Source organism: Pelodiscus sinensis, chromosome 15 (genome assembly GCF_052426305.1).
Source record: "Pelodiscus sinensis isolate ZL-2025 chromosome 15, ASM5242630v1, whole genome shotgun sequence".
Lineage (NCBI taxonomy): Eukaryota > Metazoa > Chordata > Testudines > Trionychidae > Pelodiscus > Pelodiscus sinensis.
In genome coordinates this window covers 34944317-34962990 of record NC_143066.1, presented here as the reverse complement: position 1 = coordinate 34962990, position 18674 = coordinate 34944317, and the positions used below count along the sequence as shown (strand labels likewise).

The 18674-nt window shown below is 46.8% G+C and overlaps 1 protein-coding gene across 14 annotated transcripts in view; it reads right to left on the bottom strand.

Annotated features, from left to right (window-relative positions):
* The window catches only part of MPRIP (myosin phosphatase Rho interacting protein), a 191631-nt gene that overhangs the window by 22531 nt on the left and 150426 nt on the right, over positions 1 to 18674 (bottom strand). For 12 of the 14 annotated variants that reach the window (XM_089769309.1, XM_089769310.1, XM_089769308.1 and 9 more), the window contains 6 exons: positions 18302 to 18370; positions 17683 to 17772; positions 17049 to 17158; positions 11283 to 11874; positions 10128 to 10244; positions 2321 to 6199 (listed from right to left, as the gene is read on the bottom strand). In XM_089769309.1, the coding sequence (XP_089625435.1) occupies positions 2321 to 6199; positions 10128 to 10244; positions 11283 to 11874; positions 17049 to 17158; positions 17683 to 17772; positions 18302 to 18370 (4857 nt within the window). The remainder of the gene's footprint in view (positions 1 to 2320; positions 6200 to 10127; positions 10245 to 11282; positions 11875 to 17048; positions 17159 to 17682; positions 17773 to 18301; positions 18371 to 18674) is intronic. The other 2 variants (XM_075899728.2, XM_075899727.2) reach the window with 1 other exon arrangement.

Genomic DNA, 18674 nt, shown 5'->3' with positions numbered 1-18674 from the left:
CATGTGTGAGGTCTCTGAAGTCATGAGCGTAGAGCCCGTTTAAGCTGCAGCTACAGTGCTCTATTTGGGTGAGGAAGGAGGTTACCGGCGAGTTTGCAGAGGATGGAGCTGTCCTGTAACAGGCTCTCACCAGACTATCACTTCCTCATTTTGAAAAGCAATTAATTTTGTGCTTTCCAGTCTCTCTTCAAAGCCCGAATCTCCAGTGCAGGCTACAGAAGTTGCAATTTAGGGTTGCAACTACCACTGAAATGGTAGTTTTTATCCTGAGGCATTTTTCATTTTCTCTGCCTTGTTCCTTGCTAATAACTCAGTGCCATAATCTATCTGGACTTGGCTGACTGAGTATCAAGGTGAGGCAGCCTTGCTTTGATAACATTCTTATCTTCAGTCATAACACAGGGAGGAAAATTGCAAAGTACTTCTCAACATTGAGTTGTAGGTACAGTATTTATTCTATTGCAAATGCATTGCTGTAAATGCACAAGTCTGCACCCAAGAATACCCAACAGTATGCTCAAGCCTATATATGTATTAGTGAGATTTATAAAGCTCTCCAGTGTGCTAAGGAGAATCTCTCTCTCTCTCTCTCTCTCTCTCTCTCTCTCTAAGTGCCTCAGTTAGCTTTCTAGTAACCAAGATTAACATTTTATTTTTGTTTCTGTCCCCTGAATATCTCTGCCCTTCCTCAAGACAGTTCTGCCAAAGGTTACTGCTCTATTGTTTTTCCATCTGGCAAACTTCAGGTTTCCAGCAGTCTCCACCAGGGAGTCAGTTTGAAAATCGCTGAGGCAGTAAGGTCTAATGGCAGTTCGAGTTTGGAAGCAGTGAAAAGGCTACTGTGGGATGCATAACAGAAAGAATTGTTTGTGAAGCAAGAACGCTCCTCCCTGGCCCTATTTGGAAAACGGCATGTTGCCCGACACGCTGATTTCAAGGTCTTTTTAGCTGGAGTTTGGTACAGTCTGTGGAAGTAATGGCAACAGATACCCACACTTGTGCATTTCAGAAATGCTGTTCCTGTCCTTAACACTCTGAGCTATCCAGACTCCTTGCCAAATGATGGGTTTGCTTTTCAGGAGAAGGCAGAGAGGCTAGGGCAGACTACCTTTCTTTCCAGGCTAAAAAATCCACGTATCCAGAAGCTGGCATAAACCCTAGCCCCCATCTCATGCTTCCAACCCTTCCAGATTGCACTGTGCTCTAATGCTGCTGCTGGACTCCGGCATGCTCCTTACTTTCAAATCTCTTTGCTGACTCGGAGGGATTACTGCTCCCTTGCAAGCGCCTCTGGCTTGCTTCTGCCCATGAACCTGGGACCTTGCTCCATATTTCCAAGCTCCATATTCAACCTGGAAATTAGCTGGAGCACTGTTTGCAAGTTCATATTTCACTGCTACAGAATGAGCTCCCAGCTGGAAATGGTCTCAAGTTCAAAAATCAACAGTCTTTAGAAGCTGTAATGCAGGGTTCTGCTTTTCTAGCCAGCCCTGAATGATGGAGCATTCAGTGTAAAGGCATTTTGTAGCCATTGCTCCTTTTCCTTCAGACTTTGTTTCTGTACCTACTTCTGGGCTCCAACAACTGTGCACTGTTTGTTATGTAAAAAGCTGCTGGAAAAAAACAGCAACATTGGATTTCCCTGTTAGCCACATAAAGCCAAGATTAGTATTCATTTTTTGTCTCTAGAACTTGTCCTCTCTTACCCAGCCAGATTCCCCCCCCTTCCCACAAATCTGTGTTTTGAGAGCATACATGTACATTCCTCATTAGGGCTCTGAAGGCAATGGCGCTGGATGGAGACTTTGATCAGAACGGAAGAGACAACTCTGAAGTTGCTTTTCCCGGAACACATGAATCAGGCATGAGGGGAAGACTCTGCAATGTTCATGTTTGAGGTGGCTTGCTTACAGTGTGACATTATTACAGCCATTTTGGAGCCGGATTCCCACCACTAAATCACTAGCAGTCTGTGCCACTGTTTCCAATCAAATAATTCTCTCTCATTGTGCTCAAGTTGTTGGTTTTTTTTTTTTTTAAAACAGCTAGGTACAAGGGAGTGGATGCCCTAAGTAATATATCTAGAATGCATCCCTGCACAGAGAAGGGAAGCATGGAGAAAACGAATGTGCACAGAGAGAGATTTTACAGGTCATTTTAATTGGTTTAGTTTCTCTTAACTATCCTAGGTCTTATAGGCATTGTTGTTCCTTAGTCCCTGCAGGAGGAACCATATGTCCTACAAGGGCTTTCCAACAAACTGGAACATTGCATTGATAGGAAGGAAGGGTTATTGGGTAAAATTAAACATATTCAAAACCTTCAGGTTCTCAAAGTCTTTCTGGTATTTTTCCCTCAGTGCTGAAGCATTCCCCTCCACGTGCTTGTTCTCCAACTCATCTCTCATGGCATTCATCTGGGCCTCCAGCTCTTGAATGCGCTCTCTCAAACCGTGCATGGAATTTAACTCATTCTCAGAGATCTGCATCCTGCCCTCGGGCTGATCTGTTGCCCACACTTTCTGGTCACTGGTTTCAGGCCCTTCGGAAGGCAAGGCTTCTGGGTGCTGCCTCTGGTAATTGTCTAGTGTTTCTTGTAAGCGCTGCAAGTTCTGGTTGTAATGCTCCTGCAAAGTATGCAGTTCCTCGTTGTGGATGATTTGCAATTCCTTTATCTTGGCCTGGAACTTGTCCTCCAACATTTGCATTTGCTCAAAGTGATATCGCTCCATGTTTTGCTTATCTCGTACGATGGCATCAAGTTGATTTAGGCCCTCTGTCCTCTCTGCCTTCAGAGTGTCCTCTGTCCTATTCAACTGTTCAATCACATTGTGCATCTCCTCCTCATATCGGCCTTGTAACTCACACAAGTTTTTGCTGTGTTTGTGCTCTTCTTCCTCCAAGAGCCTTCGCTGATTGTCCAGCTGAGACACTTTTGCCTTAAGGTCTATGTTCTCCCTTTCAATGATAGCTATCATCTCGGCATATTCACTCTGCTGCTTTCGAAGCAAGTCTTCATATTCCTCACGAAGGGCGGACACGGTCTTTACACGCTCTTGACACAGAGCATCCATGTCTTGCAAGGATTCTTTGTAAAACTTTAGCTCCCTTTCATACTCAATTCTAACTTTGCAAGCCCCATAACAAACCTGAGCCTGGATAATTGCATCTTGAACTAACAATGATGAATAGCGCTCAAGACCTTCCATGCACATATGATATGAAAGACTCTGAGCAATTTTTAGGAGCTTTTGGCAATCTTGTATGGCTTCCTCAGGGGATAAGGATAGCAAGGCAACAGATATTTCTTTAAGAACATTTGCTTTTTCTTTTAGTTGTTGGGCAAGGTCTTCTTGAATAGTAACAAGAGCTTCACTACTATGGTCTGGCAAACCACGGCCCTCCATCGTCTTGGCTGAATCTTGACATGGTATCACCTTGAGGTGGCTCCTATCCCAAGAGGTTTGGGTTCTTTCTGAAGCATCTTTTTGAATTTCCAGTGCTTCTGAAATTTGATGCATAACCCTATCAAATTCAGAAGTCCTGTATGCTTTGATGATTTCCTCCAACATGCATTTATGTTGCTGGAGAGCTGTTTTGGTATTGTGGAGGTCTTCTTCAATTGTTTTTAACCTCTGATGAAAAGAATCTCTCATTGTCTGTGCAACAAAACCAAGTTCTGCCCTGATCAATGTCGCATCTGCTACTGTGTGGACAAGGCTTTGGGGAAAACTAAGGCTAACAGCTTCTGTTTTGCCTCCTTCCTCTTCTCTGGTGCCCAAGTGTTTTCTCAGTTCCTCCACCTGGCTCCAAAATTCCCCTTCCAGAAGCAGCTTCTTAGATAAGATGTTGGCCAAGGCAATTGCTGTATGTGGAACATTTGCTGGCTCTAAAAAAACCACCTCAGCTGTCCCATGAATCTCTCTGAGAATCTGGGAAATCTCTGAACTTGCATTTTTCAGAGATTCTGCTATTTGGTTGATCAGGGAGGCTTCAAATGCTATCCTCTCAGAAAGCAGTCTTAACTGGTCACCATCAGACATTTCAACTGGCTGCTGCTGGGAAGTGAATTTCTCTTCTTCCAGCAAACTCCCTTCTGCAGGTGGCGTTTGAGCCATGCAGCTTTCGTTCTGCTGATAATCAGAGGAGATGGGCGTCCCTTGCAAGACCTGGACTGCATTTGACAAGGTGCTTTCCATGCTGGACAGAGTGGTAAGAATCAAATCTCTCTCTTTCTCCTTGTCAGAGTTGGGTAAAGCTCTTAGTTGCTCTCTGCATTTTTCTAAGCAGATCAGGGTTTGATCATTTTTCACTTGGAAGTCTCCCAGCTCACTGACATGATTTTTTATCATTCTGAACTTTTCCTGTCTCTCATTTTCTAGCTGTGAAACCAGAGCACCAACTTCAGCCAAGCTGGCTTGGAGTTGCTCCCTAAGCTGGGACTCTGTAAAGGTCCACTGATTGTGGAGGGCTATCAGGGTTTCCTGGTTATGGCCTTGCTGGCTCTCAAGCTTCATGGTCACATCTTTGAGCTTTTCCTCCGTGATGTAAAGTTTGGTTTCCAGGGAATGGATGATTGAGAGATAAGTCTCAGGGTCACTGCTTCCTGAGACTGGGTAACCAAGAGCTGGTTCCGATGTCATGCTTTCCTCAGACAGTGACCTGTCCTGGCTTGTGTCTGAAGATGTGCTACTAGTCCAATTTTTCTCTGACCCATCTGCATGGATGTATTTTTGGCACTGGATGTTTGAGAAGCGAATTCTTTGCCTTTTAGCTCCTAGGGTTCCTGTATCAGGCTTCACTAAGGCTTTCTGCTGTGGCTCTCTGTCTTGAAGCTCTGTAGACTTCAACAGAGACTTAAGTTCTTCAACATTCAACATGGTTTGCTCACCAGCCTCTCTCTGGCTGGTCTCAAGGCCTTTGTCCTCCTCCTTTAGTGCATAATTCAAACCAAGAAGCCCCTCAGAAGCTGGCAAGTCTGGAATGTGACTTTCATCAGCATCAAGATTAGTGCAGAAGTCCTCCACATCTTTAGCACACGGTACTGAGTCCACATTAGTTAACTTTTTTACAGCATCTTCTTTGGCTTGTAACCTTACTTCTGTTTCCTCTAAACTGCTGCCAAGATCAGCCATTTTAACCAAAGCCTCATTGAGGTCTTGATCTTTCTTTTCAACAATTCTCAAGTGCATTTCCTTAACGTGTCTCAGCTCTTCTTCCTTTTCTTCCAGCACCTTCTGTGCGCTCTGGAATTGATCTGATACTTTCTCATACAACTGCTCCAGCTTATCATAGTTGCTCTCTTCCATTTTCAACTTTGCTTGCAGCTTGGCAACTTCATTATCTGACTCTTCAACCTGATTCATCAGTTCTTGGAACCTACATTTGATCTGATCTCTCTCCCGTTCAAGTTCCTTGATGTCCTCAGCAAGCTTCTGGATGCTGGCCTCCTTCATCTCCAGTTGCTCCTCTAGCTGGTGGACAATCTCACTGCCTTCAAACTTGGCACTGAGTTTCTCTTTCTGAAGTATTTCCATCTGCTGCTCATTGTTTTGAAGTTGATTCTCATACTCGCTGGCCTTATCCTCCACCTCCTTCAAACTCTGAATTAAAATCTGCTTTTCCTTCTCACAGCTTTCCAACAAAGCCTCATAATTCTTCTGCAACTTTTCCTCCATTAGGATCCGAGCCTGTTCGCTAGTATTCAGCTGCCTACTCAGGTCTGCTATCCTGTCCTGGAGCCTCTGCACTTCTTTCTGGTGGTCCCTCTGTAAAGCCTGTTGCATTTCAAGATCCCTCAGCTCCTGCGTCTTTTCCAGCAGCAGTGCCTCTGCATTCTTTAGCTTTTGCTCACTTGCTTTTAACTGGGAGCTCAGAGTGGTCTCACTGTGCTGCCACTCCTCCAGCTGCTCTTTGGCTTTCTCCTTCTCACTCTTTAAGTCGCTCTTCAGCTTGGCCAGAGTTTGCTCTTTGATGGATAGCTCAGCTGCAGCATTACTGAGCCTTGCCTGTAGGCTCTGAATCTCCGCTTCATGATGCCGGATCACATCCTTTGCCTCACCATAGCTACGCTTCAGTGACTGGATCTGCTGATTGATCAGCTCCTGACGCTGGCACTGAGCTTCCAGCTCACTTTGGAGGTCTTGATTGACTTTATGGAGCCTCTGCCAGGCACCCGACGGTGAGGCTGCCACCTCGGTCTTAAAAAAATTAATTAAATACTAAATTAGTAATACTTGAGTCCCAGTTCTGAGTGTCACACCTCTGGCCAGGTCTGGCCATAGGAAAGCTCCTTGGATTGTTTTGACTGCTACCCACATGGTCCAATTTTGGAAGGTTTCTGTTCTTGGTACATAATTTTTTTTAACCAACTTTTTTTGTTTGTTTGTTTTTTTTAAAGGGAATGATAGCGGCTTCTGATGAACAGAAAATACACATGATAACACTGAAACAGCTCTAAGGTAACAGGCTATGAGAAACAAGTAAAAAAACCTAAAACAATGGAAAAGGAAACAATAGGAAATAAAACAGACAAAAGAGTAGGAGGGAGTGAGGACGAGAAGGAGGGAAGGAAACAGGCTGGGGAGAAAAGAGTGGCTCTATTTAGTGTGTTTGTTTAGTTGGTGTGAAACAAAAAGTGCACAGTTGCAGGTAACAAAGTCCTTCAGAACAAAAACAGTAACAGAAAGTGAGGCTGAAAGTAAATGACATCACTTCCTGCCAAGCCACAGGAAGAGGAGATGGCTGCCATAATGATGTCATTTCTGTTATGGCTAAACAGGCTTCTTCATCTGATTGCTCATCTTTTAAAAAAAAAATCTTATTACTAAAATCTTAAGAGTAAGGAGGAGCTAATCTTTCTACCTGTAAAAAAAGACAAGTGAAAGGGAAAACACAGGTATGATGAGAATGTAAAATAAAAACAAACAAACCTTTGTGAGATTCAAACCAAAGTAGTGTAGCATGCAAAGAGAAAACTCACAAAGAGAGTCATGCATAAGTCGACAGAAATTATATATCTTTAAGAGAAATACACAAATGAGAAGAGGCAAAAGAAGCACAGTGTTAAGCCTAGGAATTTGGCCTGCATTGCTGTACTCTGTTTACTGGTAGGGAAAGCCCACAGATGTGACACTCAGTTATGTTACATTAAAGTCATGCTTAACACCAAAACATGCAAGAATGTCCACCCCGGAGAGGTTAGTAAAGTGACTCCCTCCCTCACCAGCACTGGAAGACAGTTCAGGTATCGAAAAGAAAAAGCGCGAGTGCTAGCGCTTTCCCACCAGTTAGAATTCAAAGGGTTCAAGATATTTCTATTGTGATTAAACTTATCAGCAAGAAATGTCAGAGGGGGTTACAAGAGCTCAGAAAGGGCTTCAGTGCAAGGTGCATGCGTCAGTACTGGCTATTGTTCAACAGTTTTGATATGATTAAGAAATGTGCAGATTGTTTGAGGCCAGTCTAGAGCCAACAATGTTCATGCCCATGAAAGGTATCTGTTAAAGGGTAAGGCCTGGGCATGGGCAAGACCTTAAAAATGCAGGAGCTCCATTCAGGTAAGCACTCTAAAGTGTACTCAGACTTTCTGGGTCTGCAGAGTAGTGCCGAAATTAAAGATCCATACATTCCACTGCAGGGCCCATACAATCATTTAGTCTGACCTCCTGTACGACACAGGCCAGAGTAGGTTTCTAATATAACAGAGCATAACTTTAAGAAAAACATCCAAACTTGATTTAAAAACTGCTAGTGGTGGGGCACCAACCATGACCCTTAATAAATTGATGGTTGACCGGGAACAGGGTTCTTGCTGGACTAGAAACACTCAATTTTCACATGGAATTTTGGCTCTGCTCCTTCCCACCCAACTTAGGAAATACAAAGGCAGCCATCAAAGGCAGGGAGGGGGAAGACAGACATTTTCAAACTCTTAAAAAAGGTTTAAATCATGGGTTCCCAAACTGGGGGGCGTGCCGAAATTCCAGGGGGAGCACAAGGTGACTCAGCCTCCCCCTCCCCAATCAAGTTTTGCTGCTATGGGGGAGTTGGGGGGGAGGGGGGGTTTCAAAAAATCAAAAAAGGGAGCGTGATGCCGAAAAGTTTGGGAACCACTGGTTTAGATGAAAAAGTGGGCTGGTTGGTACTATATTAGAGCTGACTTGCCCCCACCAGCTGGGGTATTTGATTCTTGCTCTTAGTCCTAATTTCAAAGGCACTAAGGTCAACTCAGTGTCAAGCATGGTGAAGCAGGTTTTGGTAGCCAATTTTGTGCTAGTCTACTATTTGCTAGGCTCCAGTCTCAGGGAGGTAGGAAGCTGCGGTTGGTCTGTTGTTGGGGAAATGTGGGATCCTGCCCAGGGCCTATAGCCAAAATTGAACTGCTGCCATAACAGAAGATCAAACACAGACTAAGAGGAGGAAGCTACAGCTGCAGATAATGAAGTGGCAAATCCAATGGACATTTGGAAATCTGCTAATATACACAGGAATTGTCTAGCTTTCTTCTTCCCGCCCCATTGGAGGGCCCCTCCAAGACCTTTATCCCTCCCCTACAAGCCCTTTTTCTTGTCAGCTCTTCTACTTCAAGGGGACTAAGTAGAGCTCCCAAGTCTGGTCGGCAGTCGCACGTTGAGAGAAGGTCTCCCCACTTGGAAACTGATGGTGCTTTCTCTGCAGTGCAGGTGGCTACTTTGCTAGGCCCATTTAGTTTTCGTCCTGGAAGGATCTCCACTCATTTCAAACCCTAGGGAATCCCTCCCTCCTCAGAGACCCCAGTTTGCGACTCCCTCCTTCCAGACAAACACTGCACAGGAGGCTCTTTGTAGCTCCTCAGTGCAGCTTGAATTGTAAGTCCTGGGGCAGGGACTGTGTCTTCCTATATATTCACACAGCAGGGGTCCTTAATCCTGACTGGGGCCTCTGAGCCTTCCCATACTACAAATACCAACAGATAAATCCCTCTCAGCCAGAGGGGTAACCGGGCACACATGGTGCTTCTTGCCTTCCTTGGACTGAGCCTTTTATGACAAACTCAGCCCCTTCCCTTTGTCTCCCCTCCCCACTACCATGTGGCTATGCAGAGCACAGCCATTAGCCAACTTGTCCCACAGCACATTTGACCATACAGAACTCAGCAGCTAAAACTCCACCTAGATCTCAGGAAAAGGAATTCTTGCTGAGCCAGCCTGCTGCAGCTCCACAGGCTTTGCCTTTTCTTTCAGGGGCACTGCTGGAGACTTCTTGAGCTGTATCTAAGAGCCTATCAGAGAACGGGGAGAGAATAGCTGCAGCTCCTCTCTCCTTTCCTAACCGCTCCAAATGCAAGTCCAGGCCTGGTTCAGAGCCACCAGCCTTTAATACAGCCACTGTGTTCCCTAAGAAAGGCCGTGTGGCCAGAGGAGAATTTAGAGCCATAAATGCACAGGAAAAAGGAGATGGGACTCTGTGCACACATCAACATCTGACATCCAAGTGAACTTTGTCAAGGTTGCATCCACAATGCCTCTAGGGTTCATTTTCCTTGAGTGGAATCTTAGGGTACGTCTAGATTACATCCCTCTTTCGACAGAGGGATGAAAATTAGGCACTTCGAAATTGCAAATGAAGCTGGGATTTGAATTTCCCATGCTTCATTTGCATAATCACATAATGGTGCTCTTTCGAAAAAGTGCTATTTCGAAAGTAAAACCATGGTCTAGATGTTTACAGGAACTTTTGAAAAAGCCTTCTGTAAACATCTAGGCCATGGTTTTACTTTCGAAATAGCACTTTTTCGAAAGAGCGCCATTATGTGATTATGCAAATGAAGCGCGGGAAATTCAAATCCCGGTTTCATTTGCAATTGTGAAGTGCCTAAATTACATCCCTCTGTCGAAAGAGGGATGTAATCTAGATACAGCCTTAGTGGCCATCATATCTTCTGTGTCTACACACAAATGCTCTTTTACGAAGCTGGGAATGGATGATGGCAGCATTTAAGACAGGCTAAAGACTCTTGGGGCACAGTAGGTTTTGTACTGTTCTGGTCCATGCTGGATGCACTCACGAGCACCCTGGACTGAAGCCCGACAGGTTCATTTGCAGGTGCAGCGATAGATGGGAGATGTTGCTCTCTCGCTCTCCTACCTGCAACACGTAACCTTCCCTGGCACTCTGCTCTCTGCCCAGGGCCACCTTCAGCTGGTCCTGCAGGACCCGGTTCTGCTCCAGGAGGTCCGACGCCTCCTTCTGACTCTGCTCCAACTGTTGGAAATGGACAAAGACAGAAGCCTAAGGGCTGGCTGAGGAAGCATAGGAGGAAGTGGTTCAAAAGCACTCAGCATGGAGCTCTCTCCTCTTGTCCCTCTAGGAGTTGAGCTTTATTTAATATGACCAACCCTCCTCCCTGAGACTAAATACCCCAAACCTCAACATTGTGAATTTAGTTAACGCTCAAAGCTCGCTGAAATGAGGGATTAACAGCACTGGAAGGAGCCAGGCATAATCCAGACAAGCTCTCCTTCCCCCCAACCACAGCTCATTTCTGACTGGCACTGCTCTTGGCTAGTCCAGTCTTGGGCCCCTCAGAGCTCTGTTAATACACTTTAACTCTGACCTGCGGCAACCGATTCGTGTCATACCAGACATGGGGCGCTTCAAGTGAGCTGAGCTTCCTATCCCTCCTTTAACTAATTTATGCCATCAACTTTCTTTTCGGTTTTCAGCAACACAAGACTGCTCATTGTAGGTGGCAGATAACCAGAACCAGCTTTGTACACTTACAAGGTGTGTGGGTCAGCTGAGCTGTGTGCACATGTGCACGCGCGCTCACACACACACACACACACACACACACACACACACACACACAAAATCACACTCAGAATTACAAGGTCAGAAGCGGACACCTGATTTCAGAGAGCATTAATACACTTGGACTGGGTTCAGGACCTGCTCAGGTCACCATGGAAGGCTTGTTACCAACCACCACAGCCTCTGGGCTGGATTGCAAAGGATCCCCATTGCATTAACTGTCCTTCCAGGAGACGTGGAAGCAGGGAAAAGCCAATCAAATTGGAAGAGAAAGGGAAACACCAGGGCTACGAGCCTGGTCCCTGTATTTCCCCCAAAGGGGCCCTATAGTGTCCACTTATCCCCTTTGCTCTTAATGGAGCAATACAGTCAACCTGTGACAACCTTCCAGCTGCAACCTGCCCTGGTGTAATGTGAGGGCCCATTGCCACATAGACTAAAGAGCCCTTTGGAGCCAAAACCCTGGCCTGCTCCCTACTCTCATTTTACCTCCTTCTCCAACAGCGAGGTTAGCTGCTGCTTGTGGAGCCCTTCATCTCTGTCATCTGGGTGAGCCAGGTGCAGGGGCATGATGGGGATTTGCTTCTCCTCACGCAGAGGGGTCGTCTCCACCTGGTGCCATCGCTGCTCAATCTCCACATGAACATTCTGTGGCTTCACCTCCCCCGTGAGGGGCAGGCCCGGGATCCTGTCCACCTCCATCCTCAACATGTCCTCTGCGCCTGCCCCATCCACAGCATCGATCATCTCAAAGCGCTTGCGTCTCTCCTCTCTCCGCCGAGCACGCTCCCGTTCCAGCTCCCCGGGGTCTGTGTCCGAAGTGCTGTGTTCCCTGGGGAAGGCTGCGGAGCTGCTCTTCGAGGACTCTGCCGCAATGGCTCTTTCCTGCGCCAAGGCTTGCTGAATGGGGCGGAACTCAGCCCAGTCAAAGGTTTTGGAGCGCCCCTCTCGCCGGCGCTCCCGGGCACGGCTCCGCTTCTGCTCAGGGTCCATCTCAGCTGGGTCCAAGTCCTGCTTCTCATTTGGCTTTGGACAGGTCTCAAAGGAAGAGCTGGTTTTGCTTTTCTCTTCTGGCAAGGAGCTGTGAGGACAGAGGAGGAAAGAGAAACATCTGTCAGCCCTCTAAAGAGATTCAGTCCCATGCTCACACTTGGGCCCAGAGAGCCACTGCCCAGGGACATGACCAAAGCCCACTGAAATGCCACGTGCGTTCCTGGGCATCCCTCTCCCACCATCATTGATGCTCGTCATGATAGCTGGAGTTAGGCCAGGAGCTACTGCTCTCCTTTCCCCTTGGACTCTGTGTAGGAATTTAGTGCTGACAAAAGGTGCCAGGGGGTAGCCCTAGGACACACAGCCCTTTAGTTTATCAGCAAAGTAGGGAAGCAAATTTCCCCACCCTGTCCCCTCACCAAACACACCCTGCTAGCAATGAGGGGAGTACTCTCTACGCTGCTCTCATGGGACTTGGACTCCTTCGTTAAGACTGTTGACGAAGGGTCCAGTGGCAGTGCTGGGATGTGGGCACTTGTCCACTGGGAAGAGAGCTGAGGCCAAAGCAGCCACCCTCAAGTGCTAATTTTATCATTAACACCACTGGCAGGTTTTGAACAGCACATCCCCTTGGAGCCGTCCAGTCCACCCCCCCGTGAAGCCCTCCTTCTAACCAGCAAGAGCCTTCCACCCAATTCATTTAATGAAGCCACGTGTGTTCACCGCAATACTGCAACTGGTCACTACCACAGCCATTCTGGGATGTAGTAGCTTCAAAAAGGCATGAAGACGGAGACTGATATTCCGCAGCAAGAGCAGAGGAAGCACAGGGCAGCACATGACCATCTGAGAGGGATTGGTAACACCTTTAACGTTTTTCTGATCTTGGCAAAGGCTCTCCATCTACAACCGTTTCACCCAAAAACTTCTCCAGGCTACACTGTGCACCAAACACACTGGCCCCTGAAATTGTAACACACAATAGTCCTGGACTCCTAGACCATGTGCTCTTATGCTTCCCCCGCTGGACCAGCAGCAGCCCACGAGCTGCGCACACTTCTGCAAATGTTACTGATGATTCCAAATGCTCAAACAAGTAAACAAACCAAAGGAAGCAATGACCCTCTAGTGCCGAGATAGAGGGGAGTGGAGGTGGTGGTGGGGAAGATGAATGCTTGTCAAGCAGGAAAGGGTAAAGTCAGTAGGGAAAGGAAATGTATTTCCAAGCTTCTAAGGACAGCCTACATAAAGTCTGGGATTATTCAATAGAAATATAGACATGCCAGCCTTATACATGCAGATTAGAATAAAACAAATAAAATGGCAATAAGCCAGCTCCATGGAATGATTCCCACAGAATAACTCTGGAGGATCCTGGAGGCATTCACTCACATCTTGCTGGTCAGAGAGCCCCAAGTGGTGCCATTTCCCAGTAACTGCACCCATGTGGTTGAATTCACCTTCTGCTTGACCAGCCTTTCCTACCTCTGCCCTGATCTTGCCCCTTCAAGCGACAGCATGCCCACATCTGTACTTAGCTAAGTACATTTGTGTTCCGCCAACTTGGATGCATCAAGCTGCCTAGCTTTCTATGAAGGGGTAGTGAAGAGAGCCATCAAGCCTCCGTACAGGGCATTCACTGCAGCAAACTAAAATTAATGTGGTGCCCTAACCTGGAGGGACAGGTGTGAAGAGTGTCAGTATTTACAGCTGGCATGCCAGAAGAGGACTACCTTGGAGTATTTACAACAAAAAGATTCCTCCCCAACTGTGCCCCACCTAAACTCATTACACTCCATATGTGCACATACTCAAACAATGCAACATAAGGAAATGACTCTGCATGGTTCCTATGCTAGTATCTTCCGATGCACTTTTCACCCACCACCATCACGCTACAGGCTCAGGTTGGCTTAATTTTAAGACACTCTTGCCATTTCAAGTTTGTCTTTGAAAATCAGCCTAGAAACACACACTTCAGCCTTGCCCCCTTGCAACTAACAAAAGAAACTTCCATATTGCACCATGATGGAATTGCACCATTCGAGTTCAGAGCCAATTTTGACCTTCATGCTTTGAGGCTAGATGTCTCCAAAGCAAACCAGTCTGGTTAGCTGGTTAACACAGCAATTTGAACAGGAGTCATTGTCTTGAAACTGAACAGGGGTTGAGAGCCAAGGGAATCCCTGGACTCTTAGCCACTGCCAGAAGTCTGAAATGATACAGCTCTGATCCCAGATGTCTCAGAGACTTGAGAATGTCCTGTTGCCATATCTGTTATCAGCTTATTTCCCCTCTGCGCATTCCAGACTGGCACAGATTATGTGTCACGTAATAGGAACAGCATTTAGAAACAAATTTAGGAGGACACAGTGACGCTGATCTAGAAGATAAAAAAAGCCTTAGAACTGCCCAACAGCCCACGCATTGCCATTATTAATGTTTGACTTTTTCCAGTCTCGGACCCATTTTTCTCCTTCCGTTCAAATGAGTTAACTCAACCCATACTAGCCCTGGAAAGCTACTCACAGGCCAGAAGGATGGGGTGGAGGGAGGTTTTTAATTACTGCGGGGAAAGTGGTTAGTGCTCCTTTTAGTAGTTAGGTCAGGAACACCGTGTGGTAGAGCTAAAAAATGGTGTGAAATTGGCAGGCAATTGCAGTTTGAGTTGGCTTGGAGACGGAGCCCAAGTAGGAGGTGGATGGATTTCAGCATGTAAAGAAGGACCCACTTGCTGTGTTGAGCCCATTCATTTTTGTTCTTTTCTTTGTCGAGAGGTGATTAGTCTGATCCAACTAACATCTTTGCACTTAGACTGTGAGCTCTTTGAGAGCAGGGACCATCTTTTTGTTCTGGTTTTATGCAGCTCCTAGCACAATGGAATCCTGGGCCATGACTGAGGCTCCTAGGTGCTACCACAATGCAAATATTAATCCTGTGTTTAAAACAGGCACATTGGATGTAGTGGATTTCAGAAGCCATAACACAGGGCAAATAAAGATGTTAAAAGGAGATTGAAGTGAGTTGGGTTTATCAATCCAGCTCCTAGTGGAGAGTAGGTTTATAAAAAGTCATTTAAAAATTTAACTGTGTAAAAATTCCTAGTGGTTCCATGCACTGCGGTCTCTGCAGCATAAAGCTGCAGATGCTTCTCTGGGACCACACTCCTGGGGAGACTTCGCTGTGGGCTCTGCAGCCGGTTCCCAGGAGTGGGGCTGGTGCTGGCATGAAATGTGCAGCAGGGAGGCTGAGCCAGTCCTGTCCCGGACAGGGGCTGCTCTGGCTAGCTGGCAGAGCAGCTCCTGTCTGTGGTGGGCCCTGCAGGAATGGAGTTGTCCCCTGCCCAGGGCAGGAGGGGAGTTGCCCTAGCCCCTACTGGTTAATTGGAACAGGTAAGCTTCACCCATTAAGGATGAGGCTTACTGGTTCGCTGGTTAACCATTTACATCCCTACTGGAGATACTGACAACAGCAAAGCCACCAACACAGTTGGTCACCACAGGGGCAATTTCAGCAGATTTACCATATGCTGAACTGACCATGAAGACTAAACTGCTCCAACCCCTTGACATGGGGCATAGATCATCCTACTAGCACTGCAGGATAAAACACTTGCAAGCCCACAGCCCCACGAGCCTCCTGATCTCTGGCAGTCAGCTGCACAGAATTCCTGTCTACTAGCCTTTGTAGAATGTGCACACGGTACCAACTTGGAAGAAGATAGGTGGGGGCACCCAGTGCATTGAGACACACCCCAGGATAAGTGCTCTACTGGGATCATAATTAATGGTTTTCTCTATGTTTGGGTAGTTCCAACTTAGCTGTGGAGAAAGAGGCTCAAATAGTTCCAATCCACATCACTAATAAAATTCACTCATTACACAAAAATTCTGAAACGAGCTAAATTAACTATTGCAATTTACCTAGATTTAATTTTGCTAACTTGACAAAACAGGAATTTACACAACTACTTAGAGGTTTAACTATCCCTGCTAATTTATTTGGTCTTGTCCAGCTTCATAACTATGCACATCGGAAGATACCATTGGGTGGAAACCAAATATCAAGACCAGGTTGCTTCTTCCTTTCTCTCTCATTTTAATTTTAAAAATAAATGAAAATTTCGGAGCTTTCTATCTGGAGTGCAGAAAACGGGGAGCATGCAGTGACTCACAAGAGATACAAACCACAGAACGTTAATACAGGAGAGAACACAGTTTTCCAACCTGGGCTTCAGCACCGATAGTTTCAAAGAGAAGTTTTTCCTGGGAATGCATGGAAATCAAACATATGCAGGAGTGAGGAAAAAGGAGAATTCCTGGAGAGCCACGAGAGATTCACCAGCCAACTCTGCCAGAGGTGGGGGTGTATCTGAGTGGGCGAGGGGAAGAGATCATGGATCATCTCTGGATAGACAGCACTGGGTGGAGAGAACTCTTCCACTAATGCTAAGGGAAATCAGGCAAATTCAGTTGCTGCCAGTTGAGGACAGATAAGAGAAAGTATAACTGTGTGGGTGCATCTTCATTCACTACATGACAGCCAGCCAGGAACCCAGGGATCAGGATGCCTGTGGCTTGATGCAGTGCCAAACCACAATAATGTTTAGCTGAGAGAAAGTAAAGAGCACACTTCACCCACAGCTGCAAGGTCTGACACCAGTTACTATATGAAATTTGTGGGTGCCTGCCTCATGTACTGACTGTGGTCACTCCATGTCTTATGTGAAGGGGAAGAAGTTGCTTCAGCTATTGAGAAGGTTAAAGGAGAAGAAATGCTTCTCACTAAGGCATCTGCTGAGGTATTCCATGGAGGTGACAGGCTGATCTTGCTGGAGAGGGGAAAGGGGACACCCAATATAAGCAGCCCCTAGCCAGGGGTTGCACACACATCGAAGAATGTCCACAAATACAGGCGTATCCCCACATCTGTGCCTCTAGGTCAGGCAGGAGGTGTGCAAATGACTAGTAGGAAATAGGAGCATTCCTTCAGCTTCCATCGGCAGATGCAACTGGTTGCACATGGGTGTGCACAACAGGAGGAACTCTGACTCTGTCCTGTGCTGACTGCAAAAGCAGCAGGAGAGCAAAGGGTGCCCAGCCTAAGCCAAGAAAATGGGAGCGGCCAGAACACTGAGTGGGAGGGACTAGAAACAAACAAACATCCAGAAAGGGGATGGGTATTTCTGCACAGCAACAGAGAGGATAGAGGGGAATGGTTAAGACGACAGACATGCACATCATACTTTTTCTAGTTCTATACCTGGTCACATCTGGAGCGGTAGTGGGGCGAACATGCTTCATGATTGTCTGGATCCAGTTTCGTCGAATCCCAGAGGTCATGGCAGAGAGGGTGAATTCTCCTTCTTTTGTCTAGGCAGAGAGAAGAAGCAGGTCAACATGGCCGATTCTATTGAGAAGCACTTCCCTTCCCTTCAACGTGTTGCCAGCACTCACTCCCCAGACCCTACTCTTCACCCCTCAGCACAGAGACTCTAGAAATCTAGGTCATACTGCAGTACTGTTTAGACAAGCCCCGAGTTTGCTAGTATTTCACTCAAGTCCTTCAGAACATCTTCACTGGGCATTTGTGAGAGAACATCAACTCCATCCCCATTTCTTTCCAACACCTCTTGAGCAAAACATGAACCTATGGACTAGCCAGTCACATGCTTCAGGGCACAAGCCGGCCAGCCTCTGAGGGGAGTCAGGAAGACATTTCCCTTCCCATAGGACAGGCTCCACAGACAAATGTTTTATAAGAGTGGTTTCATCTGTCTGATCCAGCCAGCACTGGTGACTGACCGCTGAGTTTGTTGGGACAAGGAAATATCTGCTATCCTCACACCAACTGCTCCCCACAGCAGCAGCATTCCCAGTTCCTGACACGTTCTTACATGGATCTGGAAGCCATAGTTTCGCTGAACTGGATATTCAGTTACGTCATAGCACGTAGACAAATCAATTTCTCCATCCAGATCAGCTGCCTGGGGAAGAGAGGAAACCATAAGGATTATTGCACACGAAAAGCGGCATCTAACACAATGTCACTTAGGAAGCTTCTCCACGTGATCCGTGGTCTCATTCTCAGCATCAAGGATGAGACACACAGTAGAAGCCACACAAACCCATCCCCATGGATGTTCCAGCCCCATCATGGCCCCACAGAGTTGGAATAAAAAGAGGGAAAAAAGCAGCTTTGATTTCGGGCTGCACCAAGTCTACCTCTCACTGAATCTCCGAGGGCTGGGAGTCTGAGCATGAGCTCTGTTAGGGATGCTCTTGATGCAGGAAGCACCCAATTAATTTCAAAGTACCCCCAGGCTTTCTGCTCTTCAGTGCCCTTGCAAGGCACAAACACAAATCCAGGAACCTGAACTTCCCACCCAGAATGACTCAGCCATGCTCATATGGAGAACTGCAGGAGCAATGCTGGGAGTCGGACCCACTGGAGCCATTTGGGACTTATTGGACTGTTAAGTGAATAGGGTTTAAGCTCTGAAGGGAGACACCTACCTCCTCTGCCACGGAGTCCCTGTAGTATCTGAGGCTCTGATCCGTCAGCACAAACCAGTGTTTCTTCCACTAGGAAACAAAACAAGGCAGGCTCTTTAACAAGCTGTTCCTTTCCCACACCCAGGGTGGCTGTGGCATAGTTGACTATCCCCTCTGCTACCTAAACCGCTGGGCAGACTGCAACTACCAGCTTCGTGCTCTGGTGGGACACGCGCTCTCACAGCTGAAAGCCAGTACAAAGATCAATGAGGGGGAAGAGATGCTGGGGTGAATCCAGCACGTGGCCTCCACCTATGGGATCTTCTCCTGTCTGAGTGGCCATGTTTGTTTAGCACACAACAGTCTGAGTTGTAAAGGATCCACACTCAGTGGT